The sequence below is a fragment of the Hipposideros armiger genome, unplaced genomic scaffold, assembly GCF_001890085.2.
Source record: "Hipposideros armiger isolate ML-2016 unplaced genomic scaffold, ASM189008v1 scaffold_328, whole genome shotgun sequence".
NCBI lineage: Eukaryota > Metazoa > Chordata > Mammalia > Chiroptera > Hipposideridae > Hipposideros > Hipposideros armiger.
Window position 1 is genome coordinate 1,861,544 of NW_017731678.1, and position 15,906 is coordinate 1,877,449.

The window sequence follows — 15,906 nt, forward strand, 5'->3', positions numbered from 1 at the left end:
TTATGTCATGAAGCAATGTGTCATTTTTCTGGGACACAAACATAAATGAAAAAGTTGTACAAAGCTTGTCCACCAGAATAAGACACTCGGCTTGTATGGGGAGGGGGACCTATGAAGGACCAACACCTGTTTGGACACATAGCTTTATTTCCTCTTCTTCATGCACATAAGAATTTCAGAAAAATGATATGTTATGGTGATATTCTCAAATCTGAGACTTGCAAAGGTTTTTATTGGGTTGTCAGAAAATTCATGATGCATTTTTGCAACGAAAAACATAGAAAAAAATACATCATGATTTTTCCGACAACCCAATAGATGTCTTCCTAGAAAAGTGTGAAGGACCTATATCATGTTTCTGGCTGACATTCTCTAATGTGGGCACCTGAATTATACATCTTTGCATAATAAAGAAAAAACAGAGACTGTGTACATTTAAACATCAGCTTTCTTTATTTAAAGGAAGATAATACATAGCATTATTTATGAAGAGAAAAAAATCACACAACTAGTTTAAGAGGTAAGTCACTATGGTAACCATTTCTCTGCTTGAATTTAGAGAGGCAGTGCCTTCTGCTAGTGGAAGGTTCTCTCAGCTTTTAGCAGTAGCTATTATATGCTATTTTATATTGGGCCTTTTTTTTTTGTCTTATACTAAATGAGGCTGCATCACCTTACTTAATGAAAAATCCTTTATCATTCTATAGAATAACTCATATTGCATATTTAATTATTAAGGGGAAATTTGTTGGTTGGAGTATCCTCAAAGACAAAAATATTGATAAACTATCTCATACAAAATGTTAACGGAGGGTCATACGTATCTTGACACAATGAAGTGACTTATAGTCAATGATTTCAAATCTCTGTAAATTTTGTTTTTTTCCAGAAAACGATTCCCTAGATTAATAAAGTAATATGTATAACTCTCTATTTTGCACCAAGAGACCTTTACTTGCATTATTTTCTTATACATTGTTGGGAGAACTCCTTCCTGCTCTCCCATACAGTTATGCCTGTGTTATCATAAAAAGTTTTTTCAAATCAGTGGCAAATATTTTCCAGATTTCCTACAAACAGGAAAGACCATAAATTTTATTCTACTTTAATAATACTTCCCAAACCCCTCTTAGCCCCTTTCATGCTTGCTGCACTGAATCAGAGAACTGCGATTTCAGAACAATAATAATTGCAATGATAGTAACTATCATGCATTAAGCACCAGGCCCTGTTCTAAGACTTCATGTGGGCACTAGATTTACAAATTTAGCACAACCAAGGAAAGCCAGAGACATGTACATTTAAAGAGCTCAGATTTGTTTATAAAAAGGCAGATAATATTTAGCATTGATTATAATCTCTTTTAATCCTCACAACAACCCTAGAGCTTGCTAAGGGACCACGGATTTTGTACAGCTCAACTTCTATGTCCTATAAATCTTCCCTGAATCCATTGTACAGTTTAAGAAATTCAGTTGTTGTTTTTTTTCTTTGGTGACATAGTTTATGAAATGAAATAAGCGATTCATTGAATGTGAATATATTAATAAAAGCTCAGGAACAATGGCTCATACTGGATAAGAGAGAAAATTGGCTGGTGAAACATGTAATAAATATTCAACACTCTAAATCACGAGTACACAAGACACTAGTATTTCCTATAATAATACTTTAAAGCACCACACTTTTTTTTGTTTTTTGCAATATCCCTGCTATTATGAATGTACACTTGATGTAAGCAGTGATATTATTAATATTATATTTATACATAAAGGGGCCTGGAACTTAAATATTTGCATATACATCAGATGAACATATTGTTATCATTTGTTACTGCTATTTCTTTTTTGTAAGATGGTGGATGAGTAAATCACAGTAAGAAACAAGCAAGCATGCTTATGGTTTTAGTACTAGTGCATGAAAGAGAATCAAATTATTTAATCAATTAGATTTTCTCTTGATATGCAACTATTATTTCCAAGTTAAGCACCTTCATAAACTATTTTTAAAGTGTCAACTATAGAAGATATAATAAAATAGCAATAAAATGTGCTTCATCACTGCACCTGATAAACACCTGACGTATACCAATGTGATGAACTTTCAGGTATAAATAATTAACTGTGTCCACAACATTAAAAAAATCTAATAGATTAAATGTGTCATCTAATGACAACTCTATGGTGGCAATTAGTTTTCCCTAATGCTGTTCTACGTTTCTTTTTTAAAACATCAACTGTTTATTTAACACTTCAGAGATGCAAACTGATGGTAATAGAATGGATTTTTACTCCCCACTAATTATTCCAGGTATGTGTTCTACATCAGTCTTATGCCCTGTAATTCCTGAGAGCAAGGCCCATTCAGCCAAATAAAAAGATATTATTTGAAGTCTTTTGTAACATAGGTAATTTATTTTTTGCAGTAAAATCCCAAAGGGCTTTGCAAAATTTCAGTTAGGCGTGCTGAGAGCAACTGCTACAAACACTTTCTAAAGGTCTAATCATCTTTCTGGCCCTTTGGGAGTACTTAATTTATGAGTTATGCCGAAATACCCTAAGGAAATTTAAATGGGCAATTTCTTTATGTCACTAATGTAGGTTCAGACCACTCATTAATCCTAAATTATTAATCCTAATAACTCTCCTTGGAGGCTGGTAGGAGGCAGCCTCATTAATATTGCCCCTCAGATAAGGAAAGGAGGCTCCGTGGCCTGTACACACCCAACCCACCTTCCTTCCCACTGCCAGATAGCTGGCCTCTGAGTCCTGACAAGGGACACAAATCCATTGGCTCTGAGCACACTTAGCCACTAGAACTGCTTTGTAATCGGCTTACATGGGCTTGTTTATTTTCCACTTTTCAATTATTGAAATAGAAGTGGAAATCTGCTTTCAAAGACCAACCTTTCAGCATCTCCTTCCTGGGCTCCCCTGACCTTCAGGCAGTACAGCTGTCTGAGTGGAGTTAAACATGGACGGTCACGCTGGCTTTCATTCCTGCTGCTTTGCCTCAGAATGTGCCCCCACTGATGTGTTTATCACGCCCTCCTTACCCGTTCTGTGGTTTTTCTTGCTGAGTTTTTAGCCTGGACAGCTGAACTTGCCTTTCAAGGCCTTAACCTGCAGATCCTCGTATGAGTAACCAAGTAATCCTAGAGGACCGGGAGCCAACACTACAACCTCCCACTGTTCTAAATCTTCTCCCTCCGGGCATCTATGCCCTTCCCTTTCCCAGACCCACCACTGTCATGAGGAATGGCCACTCTGAACTGATCATCTACTTGGCACACCAAAGAGAGAAAGGGACGGCTTAGAAACTTTGTAAGAAAACATAAGTTTAGCTTCTTGCTTATGGGTTGTGCAAGCATGTTGACTCTTTCCTCGGCTAGCCTGTCCTCTGTGCGCTCTTGTTCAGGACTAAGCATGAAACCTCACAAGGATTATCCCCAACAGGTTATAAAACTCTGTATCTTCACTGCCCCAAGCCCCTTCTAGACCGCCCAAGCACAAGTTCCTTCCCCAGACAGGGCTCGCCAGGAACTTCTGCCTCCGGGAATGACAATTGCTCCCAGTGATCCGGCGGGTGAGGCGGCAGCTGAGATCCCACTAATGGTTTTGTTTAGTTTCTTGGCAAACTCCCCTTCATTCAAGCTCCAGGCGCTCCGGAGCCAGGTCTAATTAGAAGAGTACCAGGCTCACCCTTCTCGCGGAGAAAGCGCATTAGTCATAGATGAAACAGCAAGAAAGGGTGCCAGGAGCCCTGGAGTGCAGTGGATGATGAAGACCTTTCCCAAAATGCTGGGGGAGCCTTCGATGTAGGAAAAGGAAAGCTAGATCTCACCGCGTTCAGGAGAGGACATTGAAACCCTGGGACACAGAGTAGAGTTGATTTGGTTAGAAGCCAGAACTAGGTGCATCAATAATGCTCATTGAACATCGAAACAGAGTTAAGCAAAGTGTTCAGTATGACAAAGCAACGTCTCAAGTCATGGTAAGAGACAAAGGGCGGAAAGCTTCCCGCTGCCCGGGGCAGAACCTCTGCAAAGGCACCAGCAGAGCGAGCGCGCGGGCGCGCTGGGGGAGGGGTTGCATCAAAGCATCCAGGTTGGTGGTGAAGGGGAGTGGTCAGTTTGGGGCCTGCCTTGCACACGGAACTGTGGTCACGGTAACCCTTGGCCCACCCTGAAAAGCGCAGGTATGAACAGGACTGCAAGCTTGTCCTCAACACCCAGCAGCAGCTAGCTTCAGGAGGCTGGAAGTGTCGGGGTTGAAATGCGACCCGACCCGGGGAGGGGCGGGGCCCCGCAGGGCCAGGGCGGGCGGTGCAGGTGGGCGGGCCGGGTGAGTAGGCTGGGCCTATAAAGTGCTCGCTGCCCCAGAGGCGATGCAGCTCAGTGGGGCCGGTGCAGGTTGGGCTGGGTGGAGAAGGGTGCGGATCACTGCTGGGGTCTGCAGGTCCCTGAGCCTCCGACAAGAAGGGGCTTCAAAGGCGAGTTTCTTCCTCGGTTTATCCCGCCCCTTTGCCAGCAAGCGCGTCCGCCCCAGCGAACTCGCCGCAGGTGAGCTAGACTGCGGCCTGGATGAGGGCGGTAGAGGCGGGGGGAGGAGGGCGGCCTCGCCAGGGCTGCGGGGGTGAGCTCCGCGTGGCAAGTGGGCTCCAAGTTTTGCTAACTTGGAATGAGTTTCAAGTTGCGGCTTTAGTTGACGTCTCCGCTCCCGAGGCTTTGTAAACTTGAGCTGCATGGGCGGGTTCCTTCTCTTTGGAAAAGGAGTGCCTCAGCTAGTTCGCTCTGGGGACTCGGGGCAGTTTAGGAGCCTCTGCACGTCTTGTCTGCTCTTCCAAATCTGTCCTTGTTCCCTATTTTTTCCAGCGCCCCGGAAAGGCCGTTCCGCCCCACGAGGGAAACGGAGCCGTTGACCATGGTTGCAACCGGCAGTTTGAGCAGTAAGAACCCTGACAGCGCTTCGGAGTTGCTGGACCACGGTTTCCACCCGGAGAGCCTGCTAAATGGTGAGTTTCCCAGCTGCCGGCCTCTCTCCTTTCCAAAGGTTGAGCCCCTCGATAGATGGGATCGGACTGGCGGCCGTGCGGTGTCGCCCTTTTCTTCAATGGAGGTGCAACAAAATCCATCTGAGGAAACTCATTTCCAAGCTTTCTAGTAACTTCTGTCCATGATAGTGAGAAACAAAAGTAGCAAAAAAATAAAATGCCGAGGGCTAAATCAGTCTAGCCTGCTGCTAATAGGCTCTTTGGGATGAAAAGTTATATAGGTTCCTTACCATACATGGCTGTGAAGTTTTGGTAAATTTTAAGTGTGCAGTTATGTGTGTTTTAACTACTGTAATCACCCTTGTAACCATTACTGTGACCCTCTCCCCCCAAATTTCCATGTACCCATTTGCCATCAATTCCCCAACTCTCCCTCTCCTGGTTTACTTTTGCCTCTAGTTTCATGTAAATGGAATCATATAATGTGTACTCTTTTGTGTCTGGATTCTTACCTGCCACCTAATCATTTCGAGACCCTTCCACGATGTGGCTTATATCAGATGTATGTGTTCCTTTTTTTTGCCGAGTAGTATTCTATTTGTGGATCTACCCATTATTCCATTTTTAATGCCAGAAGGAAACTTTAAAACAGCAATAATGCTGGAAATGCTGTCATTTGCAATTTTAAACAGCACTTTCTAAGTTAACACACTGCTCTGCCACCAAGGAGCTGTGTGGGCACAGACAAGTCGCGTAAGATCTTTGGGCCTTCTTCATTTAGAAGGCAGAGTGGTTGATGATCTAATTTTATAGGCCAAAGCTCTAAACTTCTTCATCTTCAACATAGATAAAATATGGAACCTTATAATTTGGAGTGCATTTGTCTCGTTTAGTTATTTTAAAAAATGACCTCACTGAATACATGATGTGGAGAGAGGAAACCACAGCAGCCTATGAGGGTGAAGTAGGCTTAAGGAAGGGAGCCCTCAGGGTGTCTGCCTGCACCCTGCTCAGCTGACTCTGTGTGTGGCATCTTGCCAACTGGTAGGATTAATTTGGAAGGTAGGTGACCAAATGCAGAGCTATCTCTTTTCCTTTGCGCAAATCTAATTTTGTTTTCCTAGGATTATTTTGTTTTGCTTGGCTATGGAAAACTACCCAGCCAGTTAAAAATATCCTCCTGGACCTCAAAGGTCTTCTTTGAGCAATTTTTAATCAGAGGTTGAAGCTAAAATTGGAATCTACAGGCCATTTCAGTAAAGACTTTGAAAGAAACAAATTTGATATTTAATATAACTCCTCAGCTTAATCTTAAATTCAAGTAAGAACAATAGCAAAAATTTGGTATTTTACAATAATAAATTCATATAGTCTTAGAGTTAGACGGTAACAGTCCCTTAGTCAAAAAAAAAAAAAAGTATAACTTTTTATTCCAGAGGTAATGCATATTCTCTGTAAGACAAATAGAAAACCCTCATAAGCAAATAAGGGAACAAGAAAAAAAAACTCAGTAGTAATCTGATTTTTTGATGCATAGTCTTCAAGATTGAATGTATGTACACAGAAAGAAAAGTGGCTATACCCTATCTAACCTATTTATCAAAACCTTTATTTCATAGATTAACTTTCAGTCTCAGAGGTCAAATGACTTGCCCTATTACTCCACTTGTTAACAGCAAAGTGAAGTCAACCCACCCGTAGAAGTAACCAATGTTGTTATCTTGGTGTGTTTCTCCTGCTCCTGGATTTCTTTTTTTTTAATTTTGAACTTCTATTTTCTACAGATTTTGACTATTGGGATTATGTTGTTCCTGAACCCAACCTCAATCAGGTGATATTTGAAGAAACAACTTGCCAAAGTTTGGTTAAAATGCTAGAGAACTGCCTGTCCAAATCCAAGCAAACCAAATTAGGTTGCTCAAAAGTCCTTGTTCCTGAGAAACTGACCCAGAGAATTGCTCAGGATGTCCTTCGGCTCTCCTCCACGGAGCCCTGTGGCCTACGAGGTTGTGTCATGCACGTGAACATGGAAGTTGAAAATGTATGTATAAAGCTGGATAAGATTGTGTGTGACTCTAGTGTGGTGCCCACCTTTGAGCTTACACTTGTGTTTAAGCAGGAGAACTGCTCGTGGACCAGTTTCAGGGACTTTTTCTTTAGTCGAGGTCGCTTCTCATCCAGCCTCAGACGAACTCTGATCCTAAGCTCAGGATTTCGACTTGTTAAGAAAAAGCTTTACTCCTTGATTGGAACAACAGTCATTGAAGAGTGCTAAAAGGGAAACATTTAAAAAGGTCTTTTTTTTATGATTGGGTAATAAAACTCCGCAGCTGCTCAGTTATCGTCATTATAGTTTTGCCCTGCCTGTTCTCAAAAAGAAACCCCACATCAAGTTCCTCTTCCTTGTGTGTTTCATGTATACAGCAACCCCAACTAAAGGGCTTATTATGTGGCTTTTGAGAAATGCTCCAAGAGAATGTACATTATCTGCATATATCACATTTTTTATAAAATGAATGGACTGGAATAAGGAAGGAAAAGAAGCAATCCATTTTAGTTTTATATTTGATTCCACAAATTTTCCCAGATAGTCTTGCTAACAGACTCTGAAATCAACTTTACGTGGTTTGATTTTCATATGACTTTTTTTCTGTAAGTTTTCAGAGTGATTCTTTCAATCACAGAATCTTACTGAATGATACTTAGTCCATGAAGCCCACACCACCAATTTGCTGCTACTACTCAAATTTTGAAGAATTCTTATACAGAAGGATAGAATTAAGTGGGTGAGTGTAATGAAAACTTAACCCCATGCAAAAGTGATTAAGAAATGTCACAGGGAGAACAAAACTGTTTCACTGTTTCTTTGCATCCTGTCCACCCTTCTGTTTTGAAGAGGTGCCAGAAACTCAAGCTATCTTTTAGTAAGCACAGTATTGTTTTAAATAACTTTATGGTACAATATAAGCTCAGTTTTTCTAGTTCTCAAGTATTTAATGTTATCTTTAAACTAGAAAAATGGAAAATATTGATCTGGTTTTTTTTGCCTGTAGTTGATTACTCTTCCATTGAGTGAATGGTGAATGCTTCTGGGGATGGGAAACTGAATTCTCAGATCCTGTTTCTTTCTCATTCATTTGATAATCTAGTTTCGTTTCACTCACTGTTACATGTGCTTAATCTCAAATGAACCTTTTCACCAGTCAGTGTTATCTCTCATCCCTGGCCTCAGGAGAGCTCAAACTTATCTCTTCTTTAACCAAATCTTTAAAGGAGATAGCTGCACAACACCAGTTTTCATTTTTAAGATGGACCTATCACAAAGTCTCCTTTGGCTATGGCTATAGTATAGACTAGAGAATGAAAATCAGTCTAGTTAACCTGTGCACACACTCAGCCTTCTTCAGCCTTGGATACCTGTCCTGAGGGAACAATAGGCCTTATTTTTTTTTTTTGTTCCTACTACCTAGATCATTATCCTTTTTTTATGTTAATGGAAGAATGTAACAACAACTACAATGTTCATTTCCACAGGGCCTTCACATCCTTGCTGTAGGTCATGGATAAAGAGCTTATTCAGATCTTCTGCCGGAGCTATTAGCACCAATTTACATACCTGAGGCCAGGGAGGTGGGGACAGATGGCTTCATCCTAGTGTAACTCTAAAGTGGGTAGATCCTGTTACTGATCCTATAAATGACCTAAAACTTCACTATTCAAATCACAAAGCCATCTCTAGGACTGGGCCAGGATAAGTCAACGTTGTTTTTGCATGTCTATTATTAGTCAGGTCTCTAAGGTCAATGATTCTGTGGGTGAGGCGTCTCTGGCATGGATGTACAAATGTCCTTATTCCTCTAACAGTTGTCTTTGACTCACTTGTCTTTTATGCTCGCAAAACAGTGATGCCTTATAGAGACTCTTAAATTAATATTCCTGTTAAAGGAAATTAAAGTTTGTCTATTTTTGACAATAAAACATCATATATTTTTAATTTTCTTGTCCTCTGTATTTTCTGAGTTTATACAAGATCACCCTAAAATATACTTGACAATATTTGAGGGAAGGTGACAAAACAGTTATCCCCTTTTTGACAAAGGCTATTTGTACCCTTATTATAATATCCTAATTATATGTATTGCATGTGCTTATGTATCTACAAGAAGTGACTCGCTTCATAATTTTTCAAATACAATAATACTTTTTATAGGAAGACATTAATAATTTGAGCTTCCTTGGCAATCACGTTTAAAAAACAAAAGCCCATTATGTAAAGACTTTTTCTATTTTTTTCTAACAACCAAATGCATATATATCAAATTGTGAGATCAGTGTACATTTTCATTTTTATCAAAATATACTATTTGAACAACATATCTTTCAAATTTCACTATTCATCAAATTGAATTTTTAACTTTTACCTATCTTTTCTGTCTCCTCAAATTTATGGCCATTAGCCCAGATTTCTCTCACCACATAACCCACATTTAGTAAAACTTGCTAAGTGATAGGCACTGTTCTAGGTGCTTTACACAAATTATCTCATTTATTCCTCACAAGACCCTATGAAATGAGACTACTGTCATCTCCATTTTAAAGATAAATTACCAGACACTGGGAGGCTAAGTAACCTGTCCAAAGTCACCAAGTTATGCAGCAGATCGAGTATAAAACCAAGCCTTCTACAGGGACCGTGCTCACCATGATGCCCCCAAAAGCACAAGGCAACACAGAGACCATATCCACATCACCAAAAGTCTGTGCAAAATCGATGTCAGAAACATTTGCCCCTAAATTTGAAGAAAGATTTTTAATGTGGTTTCTTTTCAGGTAGGACAAATGAGGACACTACAATGCTAACAATATTCCACATTCATTGGAACAGAGCTGTGCTTAGGATAATAAAAAGTCCAAATGTTTAAAAGACGTGCATATCGATCCTGGAAACTTCATGCCTATCTTCTTCACTTGGCCTGTACCTTCATAAAAAGATGTGATCTTTGCCCTAGCTATCCCACTAGGACATAATGATAGCTAGAGTGCGTGATGGCCTCCTGAAAAATACAATATCTTATTTTCCTCTTATGAATAGAAAGATAGTACTTTATAGTAATGGGTTCAATCTCCTGAATCTCCAATGACATCTATGTCCTCATGGAGTCAGCTTCATGTTGTACTAGTGACAGTTTTCTCATTTGCATATTGGAAGGATGTATAAGTATAAAAACCTTAGGTCTAGGACACTCAGTTCTCAATGATCTATATTGGTTTAACAAATGATCATAATAACAAAGTCCAAGGCATGTTGGTGGCCAATGAGGAGGGAGGGGTACAGTGATGAGCTCAGAGCACCATCATGTAGATTTTCAGAACCCTGGCTCATCTAGACTCTGCCACTGATTTTGGACTAATCATACTCCACTGGATCGCGTGTGTCTGCCACAGACAGGAGAAGAGAGACAGAAGGATCTTATGGGGGAACTTAGGGGTCCAGTATAGAAGTGATGGACGTGACTTCTGTCTACATCCCATGTAGAAATCAGTCACATGGCCCCATTCAATTACGAGAGGGGCTCGGAAATGTGACCAAAAAGTGTGCCTAGGAAGAAATGGGCTTGATGAACTGTTTCTGCCACACAGGAAGAGACGAGTTTGTCTATGAAACAGTAGAGAGCCCAGACAGACATATATATATAGAAAGTTGATTTACAGCAGAGGTGGCACTTTAGATAATGGGTAAAGAATGGTGTTTTCAATAATTGGTGCTATCATAATCATTTATCTACATGGAAAACATGAAATTTGGTGCATATACATCAAGCATAAAAATCAATTACAGGTTGATAAAATTCTTAAATGTGAAAGAGAAATGTACAAGAGAATATAATTTTTATGATTTTGATGTAGGGAAAGATTTCTTAAAAAGATGCAAAGAATGACTGAAATTTCTACTTATCACATAACACTATAAAGAGAATAAAAATGCCAGTCATGAACTGAAAGAAATCATATTATACACATATAACTGAAAAAGAGTTAGTAACCAGAATATGTTAAGAATTCCTTCAAAATAGAGAAACAAACAACCCCAAAGAAAAAATATCGGCAAAAGCCTGAATAGGACCTCTACAGAAAAGGAAACTCATGTGGCTGATAAACATGAAAACATGTTCAATCTAACTAGTAATTGGGGAAATGCAAATTAAAAGCACAAGACACAAATGTGTACACATCCATACTACTAAAAAAAAAAAAGTTTAAGATCTGATCATTCAAATGTTGAGGACCTGGAAAAAACTGCAACATGCACATATGTGTATGTGCATTACATTCCATTTTTTGTTATCAAAACCAGTGTCCTTGAAAGTTTCTTGCTTGTTACATATCTAAAAGAATGTTGTAAAAGTATACCCTCTGCCATATTTTTAAATTGTCATTCAAAATTTTCACTCTAATTTTAAAAAGCTGCAAATGATGTAAGTTCTGGTGTGTGGTAAATGCTGATCTTTTTAAATAAAATGATTACATCACCTTGTTAATGTTTCCATTGGAAAGTAAATAGCATAGTAATTTAACACCAACATTTATTTAGAAAACACTAAAATAGGGTCTTCAACAATAAAATTTTCAGTGTTATTTTTTCTTTTTTCCTGTATCTTCTTAAAGTCTAGGTTTATACAGAATTTTACCTTCATTGTATGTATTTTAAGCTTGAAAGTCTTATTAACATTTGTTCTCTATAAAAAGACAGGAATATAAATTAAAATTATATTTTTAAAAAATTTTCTGTGATCATATGGCTTTTTTAATTTTTCGACTGAATTAACTTAAAAATAAAAATACACAATGATCAAAACAACATTAAATGTTTTTGAACTTTTTAAAACTATTCAGCACAAAATATCTCTTAGTAAGATGACTTAATTTGTAGATAAATATTGTTTTTTGCTAGAGTTAGAGGATTAAGCATCATTCCTATTTTATTTTCTATAGATGTAAACTCTGAGAAAATATGTTCTTCATATCAATAAGTAGATGGGAATCAAGGAGATTTGGTTATTATATCAAATTATAATCAATATTTGAGCTACTTTCAAGATATATTCCCAAATCACATAAATATCACCAAAATATTATTTTAAATAATCAATATACTAATAACTCAATTAGGTTTTCTTTCAATATTGTTGAAATCAAAGAGCTAAAAGCAACCTGATTGGCAAAAGAACTTGTTACCTAGGTCTATTTAGTCTGCTTAGGCTGCCTTAACAAGGTATCACAGACTGGATGGCTTAACAGAAATTAATTTCCTCACAGTTCTGGTGGCTGGAAATTTGAGATCAAGGTGTTGGTAGGGTTGGTTTCTTCTGAGACTTCCCTCCTTGGTTGTGGATGGTTTTCTCCCTTGGTCTTCACACTCTATTCCCTCTGTACTGTTTGTGTTCAAATCTCCTTTATAAGGATACCAGTCATATTGGATTAGGGCCCACCCTAATCAGCTCATTTTAACTTAATTATCTTTTCAAAGATCCTATCTCTAAACACAGTCACCTGTTGAGGTACTGAGGGTTAGGATTTCAACATATGAAATTTGGGGGGACACAAACCAATTGAAATAGCCTAGGTGGGAAGGGAGAAGAATCTGAACTAGAGAAAATACAACTTGTGATGATTATAATAATGATGATAGTAATTTGTTCAAGAGTCATTACAAATAAAAATAAACTGGCATTGGTGCCTGGGTATAAGGAAGAGAAAAAGGAGAGTATCAGTAAACTTCTGGTGTTCTGGTTTTTCTGCTGCTTGTTTAATGTAGACAGTAACATCATCACCCAGGATGGGTAATGACAGAACATGTAAAAACTACCATAAGATTAGCAGCCACAGATCTTATATCTTGGCATCATTTCTGTTTTAATAACTGCTTTAAGTGGAGTTCCCTGGAAATAGTCTAAGATGGAGATTTGCAAGCAGCAAGTTAATGCCCTTTCGATCAACACTTGTGGAAAACAGAAGGAAGTAGAACTGAGTAAGCAAAGGAAATAGTTGAATAGTTGATACTGTCACACAGGAAGCCCTCTCAAGAAGATCTCTCAGAGAGCTCTAGAGTTAGAACACCCTTCAGAATTATTTCCAGAGGCAAGAAGGTTTGACCTTTATCCCTTCCCTCATTGACCACTTAGAAACTATTAGAAACTAGCTGCCTGGGATAGGTGTGTGTGACTTTGAACAAGGAAGATCTCTTCAGCTGAAGGCAAGTTCTGGGATGTTGACTCAGCAGCGAGCAGTCAGCCATCATTTCCAACAGTTTGGGTGATGCCGGCCTCAGATGTGAAGAAGGGATCTGAGTAACACATTTGCAGCACCCACCCCAGTCCATCACTTGTGCCATTCAGATCCACTTGTGTCATGTAATAAATTCTGGGTCCAGTTTTGACAGGATTCTGTCTGGTCTCTTTTCCTGGAGAAACTGATAGAGGAAGGTTAGTGGGACAAACTACAGCCCTGCCCCTGCAGGGGATCCCAATGCCACAACTGAGCACCATTCACCTTCTCTACAAACGTTCTAGATTCCCCTCTTCCCCTGTTACCCCCTGGCCATCTGAATTAGTAGTGGAGCGACCCAGACCATAATTGCTGAGGGTTCTCAGCTCCCAGTCACCATGGTTGCTTCACTTGTCCATTTACTCTTGTCTGTTCCGTCTATCGTAGTTCTTACCCTATAGGCCAAAGCACCAATATGTGCTGCCAACTATCAAATATGTCCATTAGAATTATACATTTGGGGACCAAGGAAATGACCACTAATTGCATCCATGAATCCAATAGATACACTCTAAGTTGGATTTGGGCCAGGACTCCAGTTCTGGAAACTGAGTGAAAAACTGTGACTGTTTATTAGACTGTCCGCCTCCAAAAAATGGGGCATGGCTTTGGGTGAGGGCAGTTACTGGAGAGGGGCTCAACTGAAACTTGTCACCACCAACACTACCAGCTGCTGGAGGAATGAGTGCCCCTGACCTGGATGGTGAACTGTGGTATCTATCCATTATAACAACCTATTGTTTTAAGGCTAATGTATAAAGGTGAAACTGAGAAGATAATTTTGATTAAAATGATGGAAGAGGAAGAAATCAAACAATGTTTTAAATTCTAAATTATCAGAGTTTCTGTCTTAACTTTGCCTCCATCTCAAAGGGTAACTTACAATACTGTGTTCTCAGACTCATGTAGAATAATTCTGATATACCAAACCCAAGATTAACTAATATGTCATGTGTCTATAATTACATAAAGGAAGTGTTTACCAGTGAAAGGGCTTTGCTAGGGTCTAACGTATTTGTAGTAGGTGGAGAGAACAGCTGGAAAATTCTGACCCAACTCACTGAAAATGGCATAAGAATAACTCCCTAAATGACAGCCCTCCAAACTGTTGCATGCCCTAGGCTGCTCCACTTAGGATCTTAGGTATGATGAAAAATAACCAGACCATGAGAAAACCACTTTTTCATAATCAGTTCTCCAAATGTGAGAGGGCCCAGTTGAAATAAAGGCCCGAAATAACATATTATTGTGTACAGTACCATACCAGGTGGCTTCTTCCCTTTCCTGTGGGGTGAAGAGTACTTTACTGCTGTAATTACAGAAATACTGGTGTGCACTATGACAGCCCAAGTTCAAGGATGCTTTTCATTCAAAGCCCTGAGAAGTATTGCTTTAGTTCATGATAATCAACTCAAATTGCTATGCATTCAAATCCTTTCATTTATAACATATAAGTCATGGGAAAGAGTAAAGTATTATTAATTAAAAAAAAAACAAACTAATTCTTGGGCTGGCCAAGTGGTGCATTGGTTAGGAGTCGGCTTGGGATGCCAGCTCTGAGAAGCAGGACCCTAGTTCAGACCCCACATGAGGGCCAGTGACGCTGCACCCTCTACAGCTAAGATAGTGAACAACAGCTTTACCTGGAGCTTGGTTGCCGTGAGTTGCCAGCAGCAGTGTAGGCTACAGTGGGCCTGGCGGGCAGCGGGTGTGAGCTTTCGTGAACTGCCATGAGCTGCCGTGAGTGGCCGTCCAATGGCTGGCGAGCGACTGCCTCACCCAGGAAGAGCACAATGATAATACCAACATGGGCCAGTGAAGCGACGTCCTCCACAACTAGACTAAAGAACCACAGGACAGCAACTTGTCTGTTCCCCTTCCCCGATTTCCCAGCACTTTTCCCCTCCCCCAATTCCCCAATAAAATCTTTAAAAAAAAACACTAAATCTTATTGCTCACAGATTGCTATATGTTGTGTTTCTCTTTACTAAGCAGAGAAAGCGATGATACACATAAACCTTGTTGAATGTTGATATAAACGATGAGGTTTCCGGCCTCAAAGGTGTAACTAGAAATGCATTGAACAAGGTTGTTATGGAGGAAAAATATTTCTGGAATTCAAGCAATGTCATTATGAGTTGGTTTATCTTTATTACTCTGAGTTTACAGAGCATTACAACAAATTACACTATTTACAAAAAAAATATTTTATGACAGTTTTATAATGTACTTTTTCTGTACTTTAGCTCACATAGGAAAAATGAATAAAATAAAGTTCCCTCTTTTAAAAATTCAGGACTAGGGTGAGAAAACAAACAAAAAATGCTAAAACAAACAAACAGAAACTACCTCTAAATATAAGTTGGCCTTCTGTTTAATTTCATTTATAGCTTCTATTGACAAGTACCCTTCCCCCGATCACCTGTATTTATTCTGTCCTACATCTGAGCCTCATCTTCACAAGATTTGCACTTAGAATTTACAAAGCAGTTTAAAAATTCACTTATCCTGTCTGTATAATTTAAAGAGAAAGCTTTTGTTATTGTATCTTATTTGATAATGAATATACTATACAATAGAAATACGAGC

General features: G+C 39.2%; 1 protein-coding gene across 1 annotated transcript; it reads left to right on the plus strand.

Annotated features, from left to right (window-relative positions):
* Nucleotides 1-4,383: 4,383 nt before the first annotated feature.
* On the plus strand, nucleotides 4,384-8,986 carry DDIT4L (DNA damage inducible transcript 4 like). The gene is made up of 3 exons (XM_019660755.1): nucleotides 4,384-4,561; nucleotides 4,874-5,013; nucleotides 6,777-8,986. The coding sequence occupies exons 2-3, from the start codon at nucleotides 4,923-4,925 to the stop codon at nucleotides 7,265-7,267; spliced, it is 582 nt and encodes a 193-aa protein (XP_019516300.1). The 5' UTR covers nucleotides 4,384-4,561; nucleotides 4,874-4,922; the 3' UTR covers nucleotides 7,268-8,986.
* Nucleotides 8,987-15,906: the final 6,920 nt, after the last annotated feature.